Genomic DNA, 22,403 nt, shown 5'->3' with positions numbered 1-22,403 from the left:
CTGATCATTCACCTCTTGCTGGGCTGCCACGTGCATATTACATAACACACATTTCACCTCACTTCAAACCTGTATTTAGATTGAGTAATTACCCCAGACACAATAAATGCCAAATGGGAACCTTTGTAAGGTAATCTCTAAGTGGTGCTACCACTAATTGTACCTGTAATAAATTCATTAACTGAGCATCAAGTGAATGACGACAAATACACAAGTGTAGGGTTATACCAGAAAACGTGGATGACAACAAGGGAGTAGTAATCGTATTATCGACGCAATCCGAAATCCGAAAATGCTTTCACTGCATGGATACTTTTTTTAATTATTAAACAACAACAATCAGGGGTATTTCCAAATGACGACATCCGATGAGCTCCGCCGTTCTTTTTGTCTGTTTGTTTAGGCTGAAGAAATTAATTAACATGCGCCCTTTGTCGAAATCTTTATAGATCACAGTTACCCAATCAGTGTTTAAAAATGCGTAAAACAAATATTGCCTCCAGCCTCCAAGTTTATTTAGCTGTCCTTGCAGACGGTAGCCCAGTTTCTGGTCACGCTCAGCTGCGTAGCGTATCATCCGGGTACTCACGGGGAAAAAAACAATAACAAAGGCAACAACCAGTCCGGGGAATTGCGTTAGATCAGTGCCCCTTTAATATACTAAATCTGGTTTGAAAATGTGTGATGTTCATACTGCTTTTTAGATCTTATTTCTCCTATGTCAGGACTCGCGTGTGTGCGTGTGTGTCTGACTGGGTCTATGTGTGTGTCTGACTGGGTCTATGTGTGTGTCTGACTGGGTCTATGTGTGTGTCTGACTGGGTCTATGTGTGTGTCTGACTGGGTCTATGTGTGTGTGTCTGACTGGGTCTATGTGTGTGTGTGACTGGGTCTATGTGTGTGTCTGACTGGGTCTATGTGTGTGTCTGACTGGGTCTATGTGTGTGTCTGACTGGGTCTATGTGTGTGTCTGACTGGGTCTATGTGTGTGTCTGTGTGTGAGAGACAGATAGAGACACAGAGACAAACCAGAGCCCACACAGGTCAGTCTGTGTGTTTTAACCAGGGTCCTTTCAGGTGAATCACTTTCCTGCATCAGTAAATGTCTAAATGAGCAAGTATGCTTTTTAAGGGCTCGAATAAGTGAGTCTGTCTACTACATAAGCACCTTGACAGGGTGACTGTCATTTCCATTAGAATTTATGAAGGTGAATCTGCATTTTCTCAACCTTAAATAGCCTCTGTTTATTCCAGGTTTCCATACACAATTCAGAAGTTGCTGCCCAACATACTGAACCTTAAATAGCCTCTGTTTACTCCAGGTTTCCATACACAATTCAGAAGTTGCTGCCCAACATACTAAACCTTAAATAGCCTCTGTTTACTCCAGGTTTCCATACACAATTCAGAAGTTGCTGCCCAACATACTAAACCTTAAATAGCCTCTGTTTACTCCAGGTTTCCATACACAATTCAGAAGTTGCTGCCCAACATACTAAACCTTAAATAGCCTCTGTTTACTCCAGGTTTCCATACACAATTCAGAAGTTGCTGCCCAACATACTAAACCTTAAATAGCCTCTGTTTACTCCAGGTTTCCATACACAATTCAGAAGTTGCTGCCCAACATACTGAACCTTAAATAGCCTCTGTTTACTCCAGGTTTCCATACACAATTCAGAAGTTGCTGCCCAACATACTGAACCTTAAATAGCCTCTGTTTACTCCAGGTTTCCATACACAATTCAGAAGTTGCTGCCCAACATACTGAACCTTAAATAGCCTCTGTTTACTCCAGGTTTCCATACACAATTCAGAAGTTGCTGCCCAACATACTAAACCTTAAATAGCCTCTGTTTACTCCAGGTTTCCATACACAATTCAGAAGTTGCTGCCCAACATACTGAACCTTAAATAGTCTCTGTTTACTCCAGGTTTCCATACACAATTCAGAAGTTGCTGCCCAACAAACTGAACCTTAAATAGTCTCTGTTTACTCCAGGTTTCCATACACAATTCAGAAGTTGCTGCCCAACATACTGAACCTTAAATAGCCTCTGTTTATTCCAGGTTTCCATACACAATTCAGAAGTTGCTGCCCAACATACTAAACCTTAAATAGCCTCTGTTTATTCCAGGTTTCCATACACAATTCAGAAGTTGCTGCCCAACATACTAAACCTTAAATAGCCTCTGTTTATTCCAGGTTTCCATACACAATTCAGAAGTTGCTGCCCAACATACTAAACCTTAAATAGCCTCTGTTTATTCCAGGTTTCCATACACAATTCAGAAGTTGCTGCCCAACATACTAAACCTTAAATAGCCTCTGTTTATTCCAGGTTTCCATACACAATTCAGAAGTTGCTGCCCAACATACTGAACCTTAAATAGCCTCTGTTTACTCCAGGTTTCCATACACAATTCAGAAGTTGCTGCCCAACATACTAAACCTTAAATAGCCTCTGTTTATTCCAGGTTTCCATACACAATTCAGAAGTTGCTGCCCAACATACTGAACCTTAAATAGCCTCTGTTTACTCCAGGTTTCCATACACAATTCAGAAGTTGCTGCCCAACATACTGAACCTTAAATAGCCTCTGTTTACTCCAGGTTTCCATACACAATTCAGAAGTTGCTGCCCAACATACTGAACCTTAAATAGCCTCTGTTTACTCCAGGTTTCCATACACAATTCAGAAGTTGCTGCCCAACATACTGAACCTTAAATAGCCTCTGTTTACTCCAGGTTTCCATACACAATTCAGAAGTTGCTGCCCAACATACTGAACCTTAAATAGCCTCTGTTTACTCCAGGTTTCCATACACAATTCAGAAGTTGCTGCCCAACATACTAAACCTTAAATAGCCTCTGTTTATTCCAGGTTTCCATACACAATTCAGAAGTTGCTGCCCAACATACTGAACCTTAAATAGCCTCTGTTTACTCCAGGTTTCCATACACAATTCAGAAGTTGCTGCCCAACATACTGAACCTTAAATAGCCTCTGTTTACTCCAGGTTTCCATACACAATTCAGAAGTTGCTGCCCAACATACTGAACCTTAAATAGCCTCTGTTTACTCCAGGTTTCCATACACAATTCAGAAGTTGCTGCCCAACATACTGAACCTTAAATAGCCTCTGTTTACTCCAGGTTTCCATACACAATTCAGAAGTTGCTGCCCAACATACTGAACCTTAAATAGCCTCTGTTTACTCCAGGTTTCCATACACAATTCAGAAGTTGCTGCCCAACATACTGAACCTTAAATAGCCTCTGTTTACTCCAGGTTTCCATACACAATTCAGAAGTTGCTGCCCAACATACTAAACCTTAAATAGCCTCTGTTTACTCCAGGTTTCCATACACAATTCAGAAGTTGCTGCCCAACATACTGAACCTTAAATAGCCTCTGTTTACTCCAGGTTTCCATACACAATTCAGAAGTTGCTGCCCAACATACTGAACCTTAAATAGCCTCTGTTTACTCCAGGTTTCCATACACAATTCAGAAGTTGCTGCCCAACATACTAAACCTTAAATAGCCTCTGTTTACTCCAGGTTTCCATACACAATTCAGAAGTTGCTGCCCAACATACTAAACCTTAAATAGCCTCTGTTTACTCCAGGTTTCCATACACAATTCAGAAGTTGCTGCCCAACATACTGAACCTTAAATAGCCTCTGTTTACTCCAGGTTTCCATACACAATTCAGAAGTTGCTGCCCAACATACTAAACCTTAAATAGCCTCTGTTTACTCCAGGTTTCCATACACAATTCAGAAGTTGCTGCCCAACATACTGAACCTTAAATAGCCTCTGTTTACTCCAGGTTTCCATACACAATTCAGAAGTTGCTGCCCAACATACTAAACCTTAAATAGCCTCTGTTTACTCCAGGTTTCCATACACAATTCAGAAGTTGCTGCCCAACATACTGAACCTTAAATAGCCTCTGTTTACTCCAGGTTTCCATACACAATTCAGAAGTTGCTGCCCAACATACTGAACCTTAAATAGCCTCTGTTTACTCCAGGTTTCCATACACAATTCAGAAGTTGCTGCCCAACATACTGAACCTTAAATAGCCTCTGTTTACTCCAGGTTTCCATACACAATTCAGAAGTTGCTGCCCAACATACTGAACCTTAAATAGCCTCTGTTTACTCCAGGTTTCCATACACAATTCAGAAGTTGCTGCCCAACATACTGAACCTTAAATAGCCTCTGTTTACTCCAGGTTTCCATACACAATTCAGAAGTTGCTGCCCAACATACTGAACCTTAAATAGCCTCTGTTTACTCCAGGTTTCCATACACAATTCAGAAGTTGCTGCCCAACATACTGAACCTTAAATAGCCTCTGTTTACTCCAGGTTTCCATACACAATTCAGAAGTTGCTGCCCAACATACTGAACCTTAAATAGCCTCTGTTTACTCCAGGTTTCCATACACAATTCAGAAGTTGCTGCCCAACATACTGAACCTTAAATAGCCTCTGTTTACTCCAGGTTTCCATACACAATTCAGAAGTTGCTACCCAACATACTGAACCTTAAATAGCCTCTGTTTACTCCAGGTTTCCATACACAATTCAGAAGTTGCTGCCCAACATACTGAACCTTAAATAGCCTCTGTTTACTCCAGGTTTCCATACACAATTCAGAAGTTGCTGCCCAACATACTGAACCTTAAATAGCCTCTGTTTACTCCAGGTTTCCATACACAATTCAGAAGTTGCTGCCCAACATACTGAACCTTAAATAGCCTCTGTTTACTCCAGGTTTCCATACACAATTCAGAAGTTGCTGCCCAACATACTGAACCTTAAATAGCCTCTGTTTACTCCAGGTTTCCATACACAATTCAGAAGTTGCTGCCCAACATACTGAACCTTAAATAGCCTCTGTTTACTCCAGGTTTCCATACACAATTCAGAAGTTGCTGCCCAACATACTGAACCTTAAATAGCCTCTGTTTACTCCAGGTTTCCATACACAATTCAGAAGTTGCTGCCGAACATACTGAACCTTAAATAGCCTCTGTTTACTCCAGGTTTCCATACACAATTCAGAAGTTGCTGCCCAACATACTGAACCTTAAATAGCCTCTGTTTACTCCAGGTTTCCATACACAATTCAGAAGTTGCTGCCCAACATACTGAACCTTAAATAGCCTCTGTTTACTCCAGGTTTCCATACACAATTCAGAAGTTGCTGCCCAACATACTGAACCTTAAATAGCCTCTGTTTACTCCAGGTTTCCATACACAATTCAGAAGTTGCTGCCGAACATACTGAACCTTAAATAGCCTCTGTTTACTCCAGGTTTCCATACACAATTCAGAAGTTGCTGCCGAACATACTGAACCTTAAATAGCCTCTGTTTACTCCAGGTTTCCATACACAATTCAGAAGTTGCTGCCCAACATACTGAACCTTAAATAGCCTCTGTTTACTCCAGGTTTCCATACACAATTCAGAAGTTGCTGCCCAACATACTAAACCTTAAATAGCCTCTGTTTACTCCAGGTTTCCATACACAATTCAGAAGTTGCTGCCCAACATACTGAACCTTAAATAGCCTCTGTTTACTCCAGGTTTCCATACACAATTCAGAAGTTGCTGCCCAACATACTGAACCTTAAATAGCCTCTGTTTACTCCAGGTTTCCATACACAATTCAGAAGTTGCTGCCCAACATACTGAACCTTAAATAGCCTCTGTTTACTCCAGGTTTCCATACACAATTCAGAAGTTGCTGCCCAACATACTGAACCTTCAAGACATGATGAAGAAGGTCATTGATGAGAAGGACATGGTGAGTCATTGACAAAAGATTCTAATCCTTCACCAGAGGATGTGTGGGCAGGGGTTTCCTTGTGGTCTTAGACATTGCAAGGGCTGTGTCAATTGGCTGATTGTTGTGAAACTATAACCATAAACCCTCTGTCACGCTGCTGATGCTGCATCGCTTTTGTCTTTCCTCATGCCTATGGAGGTCGTGGTCAATTCGGTGACCCCGATACCCCATGCTTGTCCCCTGAATGAGCCTCTGTGACAGAATGGTGACCCCGATACCCCATGCTTGTCTCCTGAATGAGTCTCTGTGACAGAACGGTGACCCCACTGAGATTATCTTTCAAAAGTCAGTCCCTAGTTCCCTATGTTTGTCAATTGAAATGAGGATCAGGTGGGTGCAGAATATGACCTGTCTGATGATGTCATACAACTAGTTTGTCATGCCACTTGTTTACTTGATTTATACATGACATATAGATGGGTTGTGTGAAAGATATATAGAATACTAAACGAGCTCCCGTGTAATACCAATTTTATGAAATGAGTGAATAGTTGTGGTATCTGACGAGCGAAAGCGAGTCAGATACCACAACTATTCATGAGATTCATAAAATTGGTTTTACACGGGAGCGAGTTTAGTATTTTATTTATTACTTGTCATTTATAACGTTTTTTGAATTATACTGTTGAGTATGAATAGGCTGACACCTACACGATCCACGGCATAGTCCAATTGAGTTTAACGAATAATACTTCAAACACGTCAAAAGTTAAAACGTATGATTTAATACCTTACAACGGTCCACCTTTAGAATTCACAAAATTATCGTAGGGCTAAGATTATCGCAACTCACATACTTTAACTTAGACTAACGAATGTCGTTGCACTATTGTCAGACAATACGATCGTCTTGTGGAACTGGCCTTGTACCTCAAAGTTTACAATCACGTCACAATACCTGATAACGTAATTTGTGGAATTTTGTTGCAAGATCCATCGGCGAAACAATGCCATGTGACGTCAACCTAGCAACAAGGTTGCTGGGGTCATTGAGTTTGCATAAGCTCCCATCAGTGATCTATCAACTCCACACGCAATGTCGTTGAATAAGCCAAGGGATGTTGAGAGCTTTCAATATTTGTTTGTGAAACGTGTTCCGAGAGTACATAAGCACGCGTTTTGGTATTACACAATGTGTAATACAGCTGTATGTTTATTAAACGGGTGATCTCTTCACGGGCAAGTAATAAATATTTTTATCTATCCATGATCATGATGATACACAAAACTGATTCTCATGATGTGTCAAGAGGATATCTAAATAGAATGACATGTCTGATTTTCCCTATGAAAGATTGAGCAGTATATTACCACCCACCACCCACCACCCACCACCCACCAATCCACTCACACTCTTTTCTGGTTGTGTCTCTCAATGTGCATGTTGTCGTTTCGATTGCATCGTTACCCTTCTCTGTTCTGTTTTACAGGAGACGACAAATGGCCTGTGTCGGATAGTCATGTCATTAGCGGAGACGCACACCAAGCTGATAGTAGAATCCTCTCTCGGGGAGAACCAGCAACACAAGGACAATGTCAACGAGCTCATCCAGATGGTGCTGGTAAGTGTGGTGGACTTACGGAGGGAGAGTAAAAATATAGGTCTCCGGTAACCTAAGAATGTCGTAACAGGTGATGATTGCCTGGTCAGGCTCGCTGACTTGGTTGATTGCATGACATCATATCACCATTGCATTTAATAATGCTTATGATGTCTGTCACTTTATTGTGTTGTCTTTAGTCTGTTATTTACAGACCGCCTTTGTATATATGAAGTAATGCTGAGTGAGGCATTTAAAATAGAAACAAACTTATGACGGGGCAGTTACTGTTAAATTCATGTTGCATTTTACGATAAATGATTTTGACTCTCTGCAGAAACAATGCTTTAACTTTGTTATGAGGGTTGTCTTCAAATGGTCTTCAGCACCCCATACCCATGCCCAAGAAACAAATAAACTATGTTAAAGTATAGGAGTTACCATGGTCGTAGGGCAATGATCGCTTTATCAAACAGGGACGCGCAAGTGATATGTATAAAGATTGTGTATGAAAGCATTCCCGGTCTTATTCAAGTGGTATGAAGGGAGGTAACTCTTAAGTGCAACTTTAAAAAACAAAAGCAAAATGTCTTTAAAAAAACAAAAAAACAATGGATGACGTCTTGTGTTCAAAATGAAACAGGATTTCAAGAATAAGAATATTTGATATTCTTGACATTAATTACTGTTGAACCCTGTTATCTCGAACCTAGCTATTCGAGATAAGAAGGTTTGAATATCAAGAAAGAGTAACAGTTTTATAGATTATTATATATTATTAAGCATTGCAGTAATCACTTTTTAGTCTGTCCACTTGACAGAAACAACAAGGTGCCACTCTCCCCTCGAGCATGTTATCCCCCGCCCAACAAAGTTGGCGGCGGATATAGAAACGGGCTGCGTCCGTCGGTCCGTCCGTTACGTTTCGTTTCCGGAGCATAACACAGAAACCGTTCAATATTTTTTCATCAAACTTTGCAGGTCTGTCAAGTACATGCTGAACTGGTGCCTTTTGCTATTTAGAAATGTTAGAAATTTTTATTTTTTACGTTTCCATGGCAACAAGATTGACTTAGGTTCTGTGAGGGTAGGGTTCGTTTCCGGAGCATAACTCATAAACCGTTCAATAATATTTCATCAAACTTTGCAGGTCTGTCAGGTACATGCTGAACTGGTGCCTTTTGCTATTTAGAAATGTTAGAAATATTTATTTTTAACGTTTCCATGGCAACAAGATGGACTTAGGTTCTGTGAGTGTAGGGTTCGTTGCGGGAGCATAACCATGATAACTCATAAACCGTTCAATATTTTTTCATGAAACTTTGCAGGTTTGTCAGGAATTTTTATTTTTTACATTTCCATGGCAGCAAGATGGACTTAGGTTCCAAACTCTTCTTTTTTTTACAATTTCCATGACAAGTTCCACCTCGGTTAAAAAAGGTGTGGGTTTGTTTAGATTTAATTATGTAATAAATTCTGCAACAGGGGCGGGGGATATAGCCACGTTAGTGGCAAACTCTTGTTAATTTGGATATTGCGCCACGAGCTTTGATTCCTTTAATCCGACTGTTTTAATTGTCAGTAGAGATTACCATTGCAATGCCAACTTCAAGATAAAGGTTCAAAATTCTAAAGTCAAGTCAAAGTTGGGACCGAGTCCAAGGATCAAGATAGTGCTGTGTATTTTCATTTTGAATACGGGTTCAGAGATCAAATTTATATCCAGTTATATAGTGAGGCGGTCGTTACCGGATAATAGGTTCGTGATGTTGGTACATTTGAGATAGCAGGGTTCCACTGTTTGATAAAATAAAGCATGCATACTGTCAAGTTGGACAGTGTTAATCCCATCCAGTGAATGAGAAAAGCTTTTCTCTTACTTATTTGGTGCAGAATAGGTCCCCAGTATCCCATGCTTGTCGTAAGATTTGACATATGAGGTGCAGGTGGTTGCTGGGGTAACGTGGCTCATTGCTCATGCTGTCAACCACTGACCTGGCTCAGACTGATTATTTACAAGTCGCCCCGATACAGCTAGAATACTTCAACAACATTTACTGCCAACTTGAAGCACTGACCCTGCATGTTTCAGAGGTTCACATCTCTCCCAGGACACTACCCAGTGGACGAGGCTTGCAGTGACCTGTCCTTCACGTTCTGGTACATCCTACAGGTAAACTGTCCTTCACGTTCTGGTACATCCTACAGGTAAACTGTCCTTCACGTTCTGGTACATCCTGCAGGTAAACTGTCCTTCACGTTCTGGTATATCCTACAGGTAAACTCTCCTTCACGTTCTGGTATATCCTACAGGTAAACTGTCCTTCACATTCTGGCATATCCTACAGGTAAACTGTCCTTCAGGTTCTGATACATCCTACAGGTAAACTGTCCTTCAGTTCTGGTATATCCTACAGGTAAACTGTCCTTCAGTTCTGGCATATCCTACAGGTAAACTGTCCTTCAGGTTCTGGTACATCCTACAGGTAAACTGTCCTTCAGTTCTGGTATATCCTACAGGTAAACTGTCCTTCAGGTTCTGGCATATCCTACAGGTAAACTGTCCTTCAGGTTCTGGTATATCCTACAGGTAAACTGTCCTTCAGTTCTGGTATATCCTACAGGTAAACTGTCCTTCAGTTCTGGTATATCCTACAGGTAAACTGTCCTTCACGTTCTGGTATATCCTACAGGTAAACTCTCCTTCACGTTCTGGTATATCCTACAGGTAAACTGTCCTTCACATTCTGGCATATCCTACAGGTAAACTGTCCTTCAGGTTCTGATACATCCTACAGGTAAACTGTCCTTCAGTTCTGGTATATCCTACAGGTAAACTGTCCTTCAGTTCTGGCATATCCTACAGGTAAACTGTCCTTCAGTTCTGGCATATCCTACAGGTAAACTGTCCTTCAGGTTCTGGTACATCCTACAGGTAAACTGTCCTTCAGTTCTGGCATATCCTACAGGTAAACTGTCCTTCAGGTTCTGGTACATCCTACAGGTAAACTGTCCTTCAGTTCTGGTATATCCTACAGGTAAACTGTCCTTCAGGTTCTGGCATATCCTACAGGTAAACTGTCCTTCAGTTCTGGTATATCCTACAGGTAAACTGTCCTTCACGTTCTGGCATATCCTACAGGTAAACTGTCCTTCAGTTCTGGTATATCCTACAGGTAAACTGTCCTTCAGTTCTGGTATATCCTACAGGTAAACTGTCCTTCAGTTCTGGTATATCCTACAGGTAAACTGTCCTTCAGTTCTGGTATATCCTACAGGTAAACTGTCCTTCAGGTTCTGGTATATCCTACAGGTAAACTGTCCTTCAGTTCTGGTATATCCTACAGGTAAACTGTCCTTCAGTTCTGGTATATCCTACAGGTAAACTGTCCTTCAGGTTCTGGCATATCCTACAGGTAAACTGTCCTTCAGTTCTGGTATATCCTACAGGTAAACTGTCCTTCAAGTTCTGGTACATCCTACAAGTAAACTGTCCTTCAGGTCTGGTATATACTACAGGTAAACTGTCCTTCACGTTCTGGTTTATACAACAGGTAAACTGTCCTTCACATTCTGGCATATACAACAGGTACACTGTCCTTCAGGTTCTGGTACATCCTACAGGTAAACTGTCATTAATGTTCTGGTATATCCTACAGGTAAACTGTCCTTCAGGTTCTGGTATATACTACAGGTAAACTGTCCTTCACGTTCTGGCATATACAACAGGTACACTGTCCTTCAGGTTCTGGCATATCCTACAGGTAAACTGTCCTTCAGTTCTGGTACATCCTACAGGTAAACTGTCCTTCAGGTCTGGTATATACTACAGGTAGACTGTCCTTCACGTTCTGGTTTATACAACAGGTAAACTGTCCTTCACATTCTGGCATATACAACAGGTACACTGTCCTTCAGGTTCTGGTACATCCTACAGGTAAACTGTCATTAATGTTCTGGTATATCCTACAGGTAAACTGTCCTTCAGGTTCTGGTATATACTACAGGTAAACTGTCCTTCACGTTCTGGCATATACAACAGGTACACTGTCCTTCAGGTTCTGGCATATCCTACAGGTAAACTGTCCTTCAGTTCTGGTACAACCTACAGGTAAACTGTACTTCAGGTCTGGTATATACTACAGGTGAACTGTCCTTCACGTTCTGGTTTATACAACAGGTAAACTGTCCTTCACATTCTGGCATATACAACAGGTACACTGTCCTTCAGGTTCTGGTACATCCTACAGGTAAACTGTCATTTATGTTCTGGTATATCCTACAGGTAAACTGTAGTTTATGTTCTTGTACACACTGGTTTGTCTGGGCCTGACTCAAGTATTTACAGACCTGTGATGTACCTGAGATCTTGTCTGGAGGTAATACATTCTGCTTGATTCTGGGTCAGCTCAAGTTGCAGACTGAATCACACTCGGAGGAAATGGAGGGGACACAGTAACTGTTCTCTCTGTGTGTAGGTTTGTCAGCACCATAGCCGTGCTCAGGGGTTTCGCACTTACTCATTCACTCACTCACTCTCTCATCCACTTACTCTCTCACATGGAGCACTCAGTCAACCTAGTGTTTAAAGCATTGGCTCGTCAAGCTGAAGACCCAGGTTCGATTCCCGACATGGGTACAATGTGTGAAGTCAATTTCTGGTGTCCCCTGCCGTGATATTGCTGGAATATTGCAAAAAAGGGCGTAAAACCATACTCACTCACTCACTCACTCACTCACTCACTCACTCACTCACTCACTCACTCACTCACTCACTCACTCACTCACTCACTCACTCACTCACTCACTCACTCACTCACTCACTCACTCACTCACTCACTCACTCACTCACTCACTCACTCACTCACTCACTCACTCACTCACTCACTCACTCACTCACTCACTCACTCACTCACTCACTCACTCACTCACTCACTCACTCACTCACTCACTCACTCACTCACTCACTCACTCACTCACTCACTCACTCACTCACTCACTCACTCACTCACTCACTCACTCACTCACTCACTCACTCACTCACTCACTCACTCACTCACTCACTCACTCACTCACTCACTCACTCACTCACTCACTCACTCACTCACTCACTCACTCACTCACTCACTCACTCACTCACTCACTCACTCACTCACTCACTCACTCACTCACTCACTCACTCACTCACTCACTCACTCACTGTGCCCTCCAGGATGAGCTTCAGGCTCTTGACGCGAGTCAGTTCCGGATTCTGCAGCCGATCTTCCACCGCATCTACTTCTCGCTGATGGAGGTGCTGTTGACCAAGGTGCAGTACCCCAACGACCAGGAGTACGAGGGCTGGTCCAGCGAGGAGAAGGAGCAGTTCCGCTGCTACAGGCAGGACATCGGAGACACCATGGTAAGTACACATCTTGGAATGTCAACAAATGTATATTTGGAAAGGTTGTTTTTTTCACAGATGTCTTCGTCAAAATGCCAAGAGGCAGGTGGCAAAATAATAAATATATACTTCGCTACTTTTACATCAGATGTCATTCTATGTAAATGTACACTTGACATGTTATGAGAGTCAGTGTTTTGTATCATGGAAAGATGAAAATATCAAAATTGGGGCAGAATATAAGAGAAATATTTACTGCTGAATGACATTATCTGGAAGACGTTCTTGCTGGTCTGGGACTTGCCTAAAATATACCGAACGAACATCCTCCTACTACTGTTATTAATGTTCTTCCAGTTAATTACAAAATGCATTTGTATTTCAGATGTATGCCTTCAACATTTTGAGAGAACCCTTGATTGGCTATTTGTGCAATATATTGAAGAATCTCCTTCAGTCACAGGATATACGCTGGCAGGTAGGCAGGAAGTTATGTTATCACATCAGAGAAAGGAGCCAATCAGAAAGAAGATGCTGATCCTTGGCATCAATTGGGTGGATGGGGAGTTCAATGATTAAAACATTGGCTGGTCACATCAAAGACCTGGGTTCACTTCAGCTTGTGGGTACAATGTGTGAAGCCCATCTCTGGTGATCCCTGCCATGATATTGATAGAATTTGTTTATATCAAATATTTTTTTAATGTTTGTTGTATTTTGGTCTGCATGTAATAATTATACCTCCTGACCTAAAGGGGCATGGGTACATGGTTACACCAAGGAACCTTCTAAGGACATTTTTTGTGCAACCTATAACTTGAAAGCTGCTACATAGATTCTTTCCAAACTTGGTGAACACTTTCTATACCAATAGCAGAGGTGCAGAGTGAAGTTTGATTTCTATATTTGGATTTACGGGGAAAATACAGCTTTTTTTCATGTGTTTAATTGGCTTGATTTACTTCAACATTTGTGCAACCTATAACTTGAGAACTATTTCATGGATTCTTTTCAATTTTGAGGAACACTTTCTATACTATATAGGAGAGGTGCAGTGCCAAGTTTTATTTGATTTGTGTATTTTCTATTAAAAAATTATTTTTTTTCATTGTTGGTCTAAGGGCTCACTCTAAGCCTTGTTTCATCTCACATTAATAAATACTTCATATTCTTAAAATGTATGTAGTTTTTTGATAATTTCACCTGTCAATTGTACAAGTATTATTTTTAATTTAATCAGCAATCTGTAGGATGAATTGTGCTGATTTTTTCCTTTCCAGACTCTAGAAGCAATGTTTTTCCTGTTTGGGTCTGTTGCCGAAAGTGTAGATTTAGAAGAAACTGTGTATTTACCGATGTTACTCGAGATGCTTCCCAGGGTGCCGTTCAACAACATCAAGCTGATATCAACAGCACTCTACATGATAGGTAAGCAACGAGGAACTACAACTAGGTGGGGTCAAGTCACTCTCATTTAAGTGATCAAGTCATTCTCTTATGTTTTGCATCAGTGCCAAGCATCTCGAACACATTGACTGATTCAATTAAGTAAATGAGTGTGTTGAGTTTAGTGTATTTTTTAATACATGTAGTGATTTTATGCATGTAGTATATGTTGTGAACTTATGGGTGATGAACGCCCTTAGTAAGTAACACAGGCAGTACAGAGTTATCAATTGGTGAAACCCATGAGCACAGACTTGCTTCTGACAGCCTATCATTCCCTTCATAAGGGGCCTACCTGTGAAGATCTGGGGTAGAATAGGTCTTCAGCAACCCATGCTTGCCATAAATGGTGACTATGCTGGTCGTAAGAGGCGCATAATGGGATCGGGTGGTCATGCTCGCTGACTTGGTTGATGCATGTCATTGTTTCCCAATTGCGTGGATTGATGCCCATGATGTCAAACACTGGATTGTCAGGTCCTGACTCAATTATTTACAGACCGCCGTCATACAGCTGAAATATTGCTGAGTGAGGCGTTAAACAACAAACAAACAATCAGTGTTAGTTGTCTTAACTGTTCATATTAATCCTTAAAAGAATTATTGTGATCTATAATATTTGGTACCAGCCGTAGCATTTAGCATTATTTAGTGTCTAACATGCCAAAGTTGCTGATGTCCTTTCATTCACTGTCTTAGGTCCCTTAGTTAAGCCAGGATCCACTGATTGTCGGTTCGGATAAAAGATTTGTCCTGATTGGAGTCCCTTGGCAACACCATACCTGAGCTGTTTTGTTTTTCCGCTCAGATTAAGCTGGCATGCCAGATATATCAAATACTTTTTAAAACATCTCCCTCAACCCCAAGGGGATTCCATGTTATGATCAGCCTCCAGAACCTTGTTTGTTGTGAAAGACGACTTATTGAGTTGGGTAGTCAGACTCAGTGACTTAGTTGATTGTGTGTCACCGTTAGTGGTGGGACGATGCATCGGTGGATGGGGCCTTTTTACTTCTCGATACAAGTATCGATGACACTCACACACTAAGTAAAAAATATTGATTCAGACCTTAAATGTTTGCTTCAATAACTGTTCAACTAAATACTAATCAGTAGTGCAAGTTGATAGTGAAAACATAAATATTTTCATTCGTTGTGGCATACTTGACACTGCCAACTGTAAATCGTCAGTGTGCTAGGTATTTGGCCATCCTATCTATAAAAAAGATGGCTTACGCACCACAGATAAGAGCACATGCATGTATCGTGATACATATCGGATCGTGATATAGGTATTGTGATACATATCGGATCTTACAGTTGGTATCGTCCCAGCCCTAGTCATCATACCGCAGTGGCATGGATCATTGATCATAGCATCAATGACTAGTTTCTCTGGCCCATACTTGATACTTACAGGCATCTGTTACAAAGCTGGAATATTGCTGTTGTGCGTTAAACAACAAACAAACCCTCACAAACCATGTATATTTCTGTTCCAGGTTCATTTGGGGAGTGGATGAACTGCCACCCGGACAGCCTTGGGTGTGTCATCCCCCTCATCCTACAAGGGCTCGGCAACAGCGAGGTTGCCACGGCAGCAACCATGGCGCTCAAAGATGTCACCAGAGAAAACCTTGATCACATACAGCCCTTCGCCCACAACATTCTGGTGGCAAGTCAGGTTGGTGATTAGTGTTCATGTCTTATCTGAGAGTTCAAGAGTTCAAGTAAGCTTATGTCATGGCATCCATCTGTTCTAATCTATATTGTAATAAAAGAGTTCACCCTGCAAGTGCATCAAATCACTTGAGCACCTTGATTAAAAACATGGAAAGATTAGCAAAATATCTGTCGACGCCCAGTTGACAGTCCACATACTTTGCAAGTCCTACAGTCGACTGAAATCTGCATGTTGAAATCCATGTTGTTTACAAACCGGATGTCTAGTTCGTTACGAGATTTTGATTGGACTATGCGTAGACTAGTTAGTCCAGCCAAAATGTAACTCCAGAATTCCAGCTTAATTCGCCAAGGGTGGTAACTGGACTTTGATAGTCAGTTAATGCCCTTGCCTCTGGATGATATTTACATCTACAACACCTTGTTTATGTTACAGGCAGTTTTAGAGGGAAATTCTTTAAAGGTAACTATTTATTTTGTTTGTTGTGTTATAAAAGTGATTTAATAGTTGTAATTATGATTTGCTTCAAGCCACTGCTCTGTACGAATCGAATGTATTATGGGAAGATACATTGATAGAGAGGAAATTTGTTTGATGATTTGTTGCTCTTGAATTTTAATACAGGCTCCAGGCTTTCCTTAAAAAATGCAACTTGTTGATTGATGAAATAATTACTGTAGGTAATTACTGTAGGTGTTTTACAGTTAAAGCCCATTCTCCTAAAACACACTTTCCCAATGATTATTGTTTGGAAGTCAATATACGATAAAATGGATATCACTTCTGATTTTTTAATCCTGAGTTTGTTTGACAATTTCCCTGGCAACAATGCTGTCCAGTCAACAGTTGCTGTACATGTACTGTACTCTGCTGCAGCCCCGTGACGCCCTGCGACTGATGTCGTGTGTGGGCCAGGTGCTGTCCGTCCTCCCCTTCAATGACATCATGGAGTGCCTCAACCGGATCCTCACACCCCACATACAGCAGTTCCAGCAGCTGGTCAAGGAGGAGGTTGGTTTGTTTGTTTGTTTGTTACTGTTTGTTGAGTTGGGTCCATCAACATTCCGTGGGCATTCCAGGTGAGAACTGGTCTCCAGCCATCTATGCTTGTCATGACAGGCAACTGTTTGGATTGGGTGGTCAGGCTCAGTAACTTGTTTGAATATGTGTCATTGTGCAGGCTTGGATGTATGCTTGTTGTGAGTACCAGTCACTGGTTTGTCTGGCCAGGGCATAACTATTTCCTAACTGCCAACATATTGCTGGAATATTGCTGAGTATGGTGTCTGTTTTGTGTGTGTGTGTGTGTGTGTGTGTGTGTGTGTGTGTGTGTGTGTGTGTGTGTGTGTGTGTGTGTGTGTGTGTGTGTGTGTGTGTGTGTGTGTGTGTGTGTGTGTGTGTGTGTGTGTGTGTGTGTTCGTGTGTCCGTGTGTCCGTGTGTCCGTGTGTCTGTGTCTGTGTGTCTGTTTTGATGCACTAATGTACTTGTAATGTACTCACCTAATGTTTGTCATATCTATTACCATCCCTCATGCCCATGTAAATACTTTCATGACCTTTCCTGAAAAAAAGACAACTTTCAAAAGAACTTTATATGTTGTTCCCCAACCACTGCCATTGTTTAACTGATCAGTCCCTTACCACAGTTCATGCATGCATGCAACAAGTGAGATCTTGCTGAAGTTGTTTCAAGTCAAATATTTTTGAATTATTACCATCACTGTCTTATTGCAGCACCCCACTGCCATGACCAAGGCCAACCTGATCCTGAAGGTGAACCTGTTGAGTTGGTTGTTCGCCTCCCTCGACACGGAGCGAGACCACGATGGAGACGACGGCTCACCTGAAAAACAAAAACCCAGTGCAGACCAACCTAAACCAGTAAGGCTTGATTTATGGATCTATTGTCTGAATTCATTGCTTCAGAAAACGAGAGAGAAAAAAAATTGCAAAACTATTTTCCAAAAGTAATTTCTTAATAGCTTGATAATGAAATGAGAGAAATATGTTGCATGAGACTTTCTTCAAATAAAGAGCAACTTCAAGGGACCTTTGGGCTAGCCTGGTGGTTAATCTGTTTGCTGTTCATGCATCGGCCTGTGTCCATTTCCAACATGGGTACTATGTGTAGAGCCCATTACTTGTCTCCCCTGCCGTGATATTGCTGGAATATTGCTAAAAGCAGCATAAAACCCAACTCACTCTCTCTATCATGCAGTGGTATAGACCAGTGATTGCTGTTGACAGCATGGCATGTCCTTGATATCTAAGGGGCGGTCGGGTAGCCTATTGGTTAAAGCGTTCACTCGTCACGCCGAAGACCCGGGTTCGATTTCCGACATGGGTACAATGTGTGAAGCCCATTTCTGGTGTCCCCCGCCGTGATATTGCTGGAATATTGCTAAAAGCGGCGTAAAACTATACTCACTCACTCACTTGATATCTGAAGGGAGTCCTTGTTTGGTTAGAGTAAAACCTCAGCTTTCTTCAGATCTGGAGCACTAGATTTGTTTGTTTATAAATTCATTTTTATTTTTTTATTTTATACTTTACTTTTTCAGGTATATGTGATATTGCAGCAAGTGCTTCCAATGATTAAAATGATGGTGTCTAAATGGATGGTTGACCCTGCCATTGTTGAGGTATGATTATTTAAAAGCATCTTGTTATGAGTTTGAATATCCCAGCCAGAAACTTACAGATTAACTGTAGTCCTAGTAAACCATTGGATGTTCTTCAGCTTTGAGTAGTTCATGTCGGGTGTTGATCACTGCAGGCAGTGTGTGAGCTGTTCAAGAAGGCGCTGCGGACGCTGATGGAGGACTTCTCACCCATGTCGCAGGATGTTGCCCAGATGACCATTGAGATGTACCAGGCCGTGCCCCACCCCTCCCTCCTGGATCTTGTCAGACAGGTACGTCCATACCCAGCTGTTGTCGGCACCATGACACTGCACCACAAAACACCACAATGCAATGCAATGCAACAAACACCGCACCACACTGCAAAACACCACAATGCAATACAATAAACACTGCACCACACTGCAAAACACCACAATGCAATACAATAAACATCACACTGCACTGCAAAACACCACAATGCAATACAATAAACACCGCACTGCGCTGCAAAATACCACAATGCAATACAATAAACACCACACTGCACTGCAAAACACCACAATGCAATACAATAAACACTGCACTGCACTGCACTGCAAAACACCACAATGCAATACAATAAACACTGCACTGCACTGCACTGCAAAACACCACAATGCAATACAATAAACACTGCACCACACTGCAAAACACCACAATGCAATACAATAAACACCACACTGCACTGCAAAACACCACAATGCAATACAATAAACACCACACTGCACTGCACCGCATCACAAAACACTTCAAGGCAATGCAACGCACACCATACAACACAACGCAACGCGCCATATCTCACATCATGATCCTCATTTTGATCCAACCGTCTCCGTGGTTGGGTAGTAGAGCGTCCTCCCAGAGAGTGGAAGGTCCAAGGTTCGATCCCCATCCGCGTCATACCAAAAGACGTTAAAAGATGGCACTTGTTGTTACCCTGCCTGGCACTCTGCATTAAGGGGCTAAAACAAGGACTGGTCAGCACGGAGTCAGTATACTGTGTCTGAGTGGGGTTATTCATGTTAAACTGCGGCATGGTATCTCAGTGAGCTAGCACTATAAATCGGCATCAGTCCGGACTACTACAAGCAGCCACACACACAAACACACGTGCATGCACACATCACTATGTAAGTGCAAAAACCTTAGACGCAACGTTAAACCCAATTTCACCTCACCTCACCTCACCTCACCTCACCTCATTATGATCCAGATGATCCTGCTGTTCGGGACGGACCCCAACTTCCTCCAGTTCACCAAGGTCCTGTTGACCACCATCATCAACAAGACACTGCTCATGTACCAGGATGCACAGGGTAGGTTCTACACCACTGCAGTTACCTCCCTTTGACTCTTCAGGGGTAGCATACTGGGATTAGGGAGGGGTGTGTGGGAATGTTGTGTGTGTCACCATCATTACTCAGAGACCCTGTAGTCAAGGGCAGACAACTGTAGGGGGGCTTAATCACTTACCTGCCTGAATCTGTATGTTCTTTGTGAGGCATTTAGAAGTTGGAGTACTAAGTAAGGATAAGATATATGGATGAACAACTTCTATATTACAATAAGGAGCGATGTTTCGGTGTAGGTTCTAACACCGTTATCAAACAAGTGATGGCTTGCTTGATAACGGTAATAACGGTGATAACGATGTTTAGAACCTTCACCGAAACTTCGCTCCTAATTGTAAAAAAAAAATGTTCATCCATAAATCTTATCCTTACTGATCTGTATGTTGACGGACTCCAGGTCAGTGGATTATGGGCAAATTGTAATGTGTTCTGTGTTGTGATTGGCTAATTTGGGTCACATGACCAAATGTCAAAGGGTGAAAATATGATTTGCATTGCCTGAAGCAAGCGACCAAATCACTGTGTAGGAATACATAATTACTCAGCATTTTTTGCATACTAATTAACATGGTATTAACATACTAATTAAACAATAGCTTTACAATATCGATAAATACTATGTGTGTCTATTTCCGGGATTTTATCTAACGCTTTCGGGTCTCGAGATGAATTTCCAAGATGCAAATACTCGATAAAATCCCGGAAATAGACACACACATAGTATTTATCTTCTAATTCATCCTAATTTCTTTCTGAGAAAATGTGGGAAAAGTTATCCATTCCTGAGTTAAGTTGTCAAATAAAACCAATTTCTTCTGTTATAGTTTAGATGGTTTGACAAGTGAGAACAGATACATGAAGAAATTAGGTGTCCATATAAAAGAATTGTTTGATAGGCATTTCTTAGATGTTGACGGATGACAAAGTAGACACAATTTGTGGATAACAACTTCTTATTTTACTGTAATGGCCACGTTTCTGTATAGATCCTTATACCGTTGTCAAGCCATGTCATATCAAAGAAGTATCATGATTTCATGGAATGCTGTCTCTTCTTTAATTCAAGTTATTTTATGTGAAATCTTTTTTTCACATTCCTATTAATATTAGCCTGTTTTGTTTCAGTACTGAGGGCAAATTCTGATGTGATAGAAAACTTCATGACTTTGCTGTCTCAGGTTAGTAGAATCTAAGATTGTGTCTGTCATTTAAGGTTCACACATACATAGAGACTGAATTGTATTTCTTAGCAACCAGATTTGTTTTTGGAAGCAGGTTGATAACTCATGATAACTTTTGTTCCTTTGGTTAAGAACCACCTCTGTAGTCTAGTCGATGGAACGTCTGCCTGTGTCAATTCCCCTCATACCAAGACATGAAAAGATTGTACTTGTTGTTACCCTGCCTGGCACTCAGCGTTGAGGGGACAAAACAAGGACTGATCAACTCAGAGTCAGTGTTTTAAGCCTATTGCCAGTGTCCCCTGCTAAATATAAGCGTTTTGACATGTCATTTTCTTGTTAATTTTTAATCTGCTCATGTCATCTTGTATATTTTCCAGAGGATTAAAGTACAGTAAATACTTGATTGATTGCAACTTGCTATGCTATAAGACATTAACAGATGGTACTTGTTGTTACCCTGCCTGGAGCTCGGCATATAGGGACTAAAGCAAGGACTGGTAGGCTCGGAATCACTGTACTGTGTCTGAGTGGGGTGTTCATGTTAAACTGCATCATGGTAATTCATGGTGGTTGGATGTAACACCGATACATTGATGGATAACAATTTTTTACTTCTCGATACAAATATCGATCACAATCGCACATTTAGTAAAAAATATTGATTCATACCTTAAATGTTTAAATGCACCACTGATATGAGCACATGCAAGTATCGTGATACATATTGAATCGTGAGTAAGGTATCGTGATACGTATCGGATTGCACAGTTGATGTATCCCAGCCCTAGTAATTCAGGGGGTTAGCGCTATAAAACCGGCAATGTTAACCCCATTTCCCCTCTATGTATATAAGTGAAATCACAGAATATATTTGTACGGTTACATTACAAGCAGCTGATTGGTTGAACCATTCTCTACTTACTGAGCACTCAGATTATCAGTCCATACATACCTGACGAGAGGTATACAGACCCATGCTGTAAGTTTAGCACTGTGTGCTGTAGATGGTGTTGTTATGTGCGTGTTGTTTATGCAGGTGATGAAGAAGACCCAGCACTTGATGACAGATGGTAGTTGTAACCTGTCCGGTCTGTTCCATGCAGGTGGGTGAGGAGTGAATTATAGAGATTTTTGTACGAGCATGTGTGTCACTGATTTTAAGAAGCGAGTTATGAATTCCTGTATTATCCATGCTCTTGCTCAGGAAATGCAAGAATACAAGAGTTTCTTTAGGTCAGAATGACACAGATACTATGTAATTATTTCTTTATCACTCATTAT

The 22,403-nt window shown here is 41.3% G+C and overlaps 1 protein-coding gene across 2 annotated transcripts in view; it reads left to right on the top strand.

The window, feature by feature from the left end:
* The window catches only part of LOC124114519 (importin-13-like), a 47,716-nt gene that overhangs the window by 12,643 nt on the left and 12,670 nt on the right, over positions 1–22,403 (top strand). For both annotated transcript variants that reach the window (XM_048399518.1, XM_048399517.1), the window contains 15 exons: positions 5,743–5,827; positions 7,300–7,431; positions 9,503–9,583; positions 12,623–12,811; positions 13,179–13,271; positions 14,074–14,221; positions 15,742–15,923; positions 16,359–16,385; positions 16,800–16,934; positions 17,658–17,804; positions 18,485–18,565; positions 18,700–18,837; positions 19,800–19,902; positions 21,064–21,116; positions 22,159–22,225. In XM_048399518.1, the coding sequence (XP_048255475.1) occupies positions 5,743–5,827; positions 7,300–7,431; positions 9,503–9,583; positions 12,623–12,811; positions 13,179–13,271; positions 14,074–14,221; positions 15,742–15,923; positions 16,359–16,385; positions 16,800–16,934; positions 17,658–17,804; positions 18,485–18,565; positions 18,700–18,837; positions 19,800–19,902; positions 21,064–21,116; positions 22,159–22,225 (1,661 nt within the window). The remainder of the gene's footprint in view (positions 1–5,742; positions 5,828–7,299; positions 7,432–9,502; positions 9,584–12,622; positions 12,812–13,178; positions 13,272–14,073; positions 14,222–15,741; positions 15,924–16,358; positions 16,386–16,799; positions 16,935–17,657; positions 17,805–18,484; positions 18,566–18,699; positions 18,838–19,799; positions 19,903–21,063; positions 21,117–22,158; positions 22,226–22,403) is intronic.

Source organism: Haliotis rufescens, unplaced genomic scaffold, assembly GCF_023055435.1.
Source record: "Haliotis rufescens isolate VD_foot unplaced genomic scaffold, xgHalRufe1.0.p SCAF_2, whole genome shotgun sequence".
NCBI lineage: Eukaryota > Metazoa > Mollusca > Gastropoda > Lepetellida > Haliotidae > Haliotis > Haliotis rufescens.
This window is presented reverse-complemented; position numbering and strand designations above follow the sequence as displayed.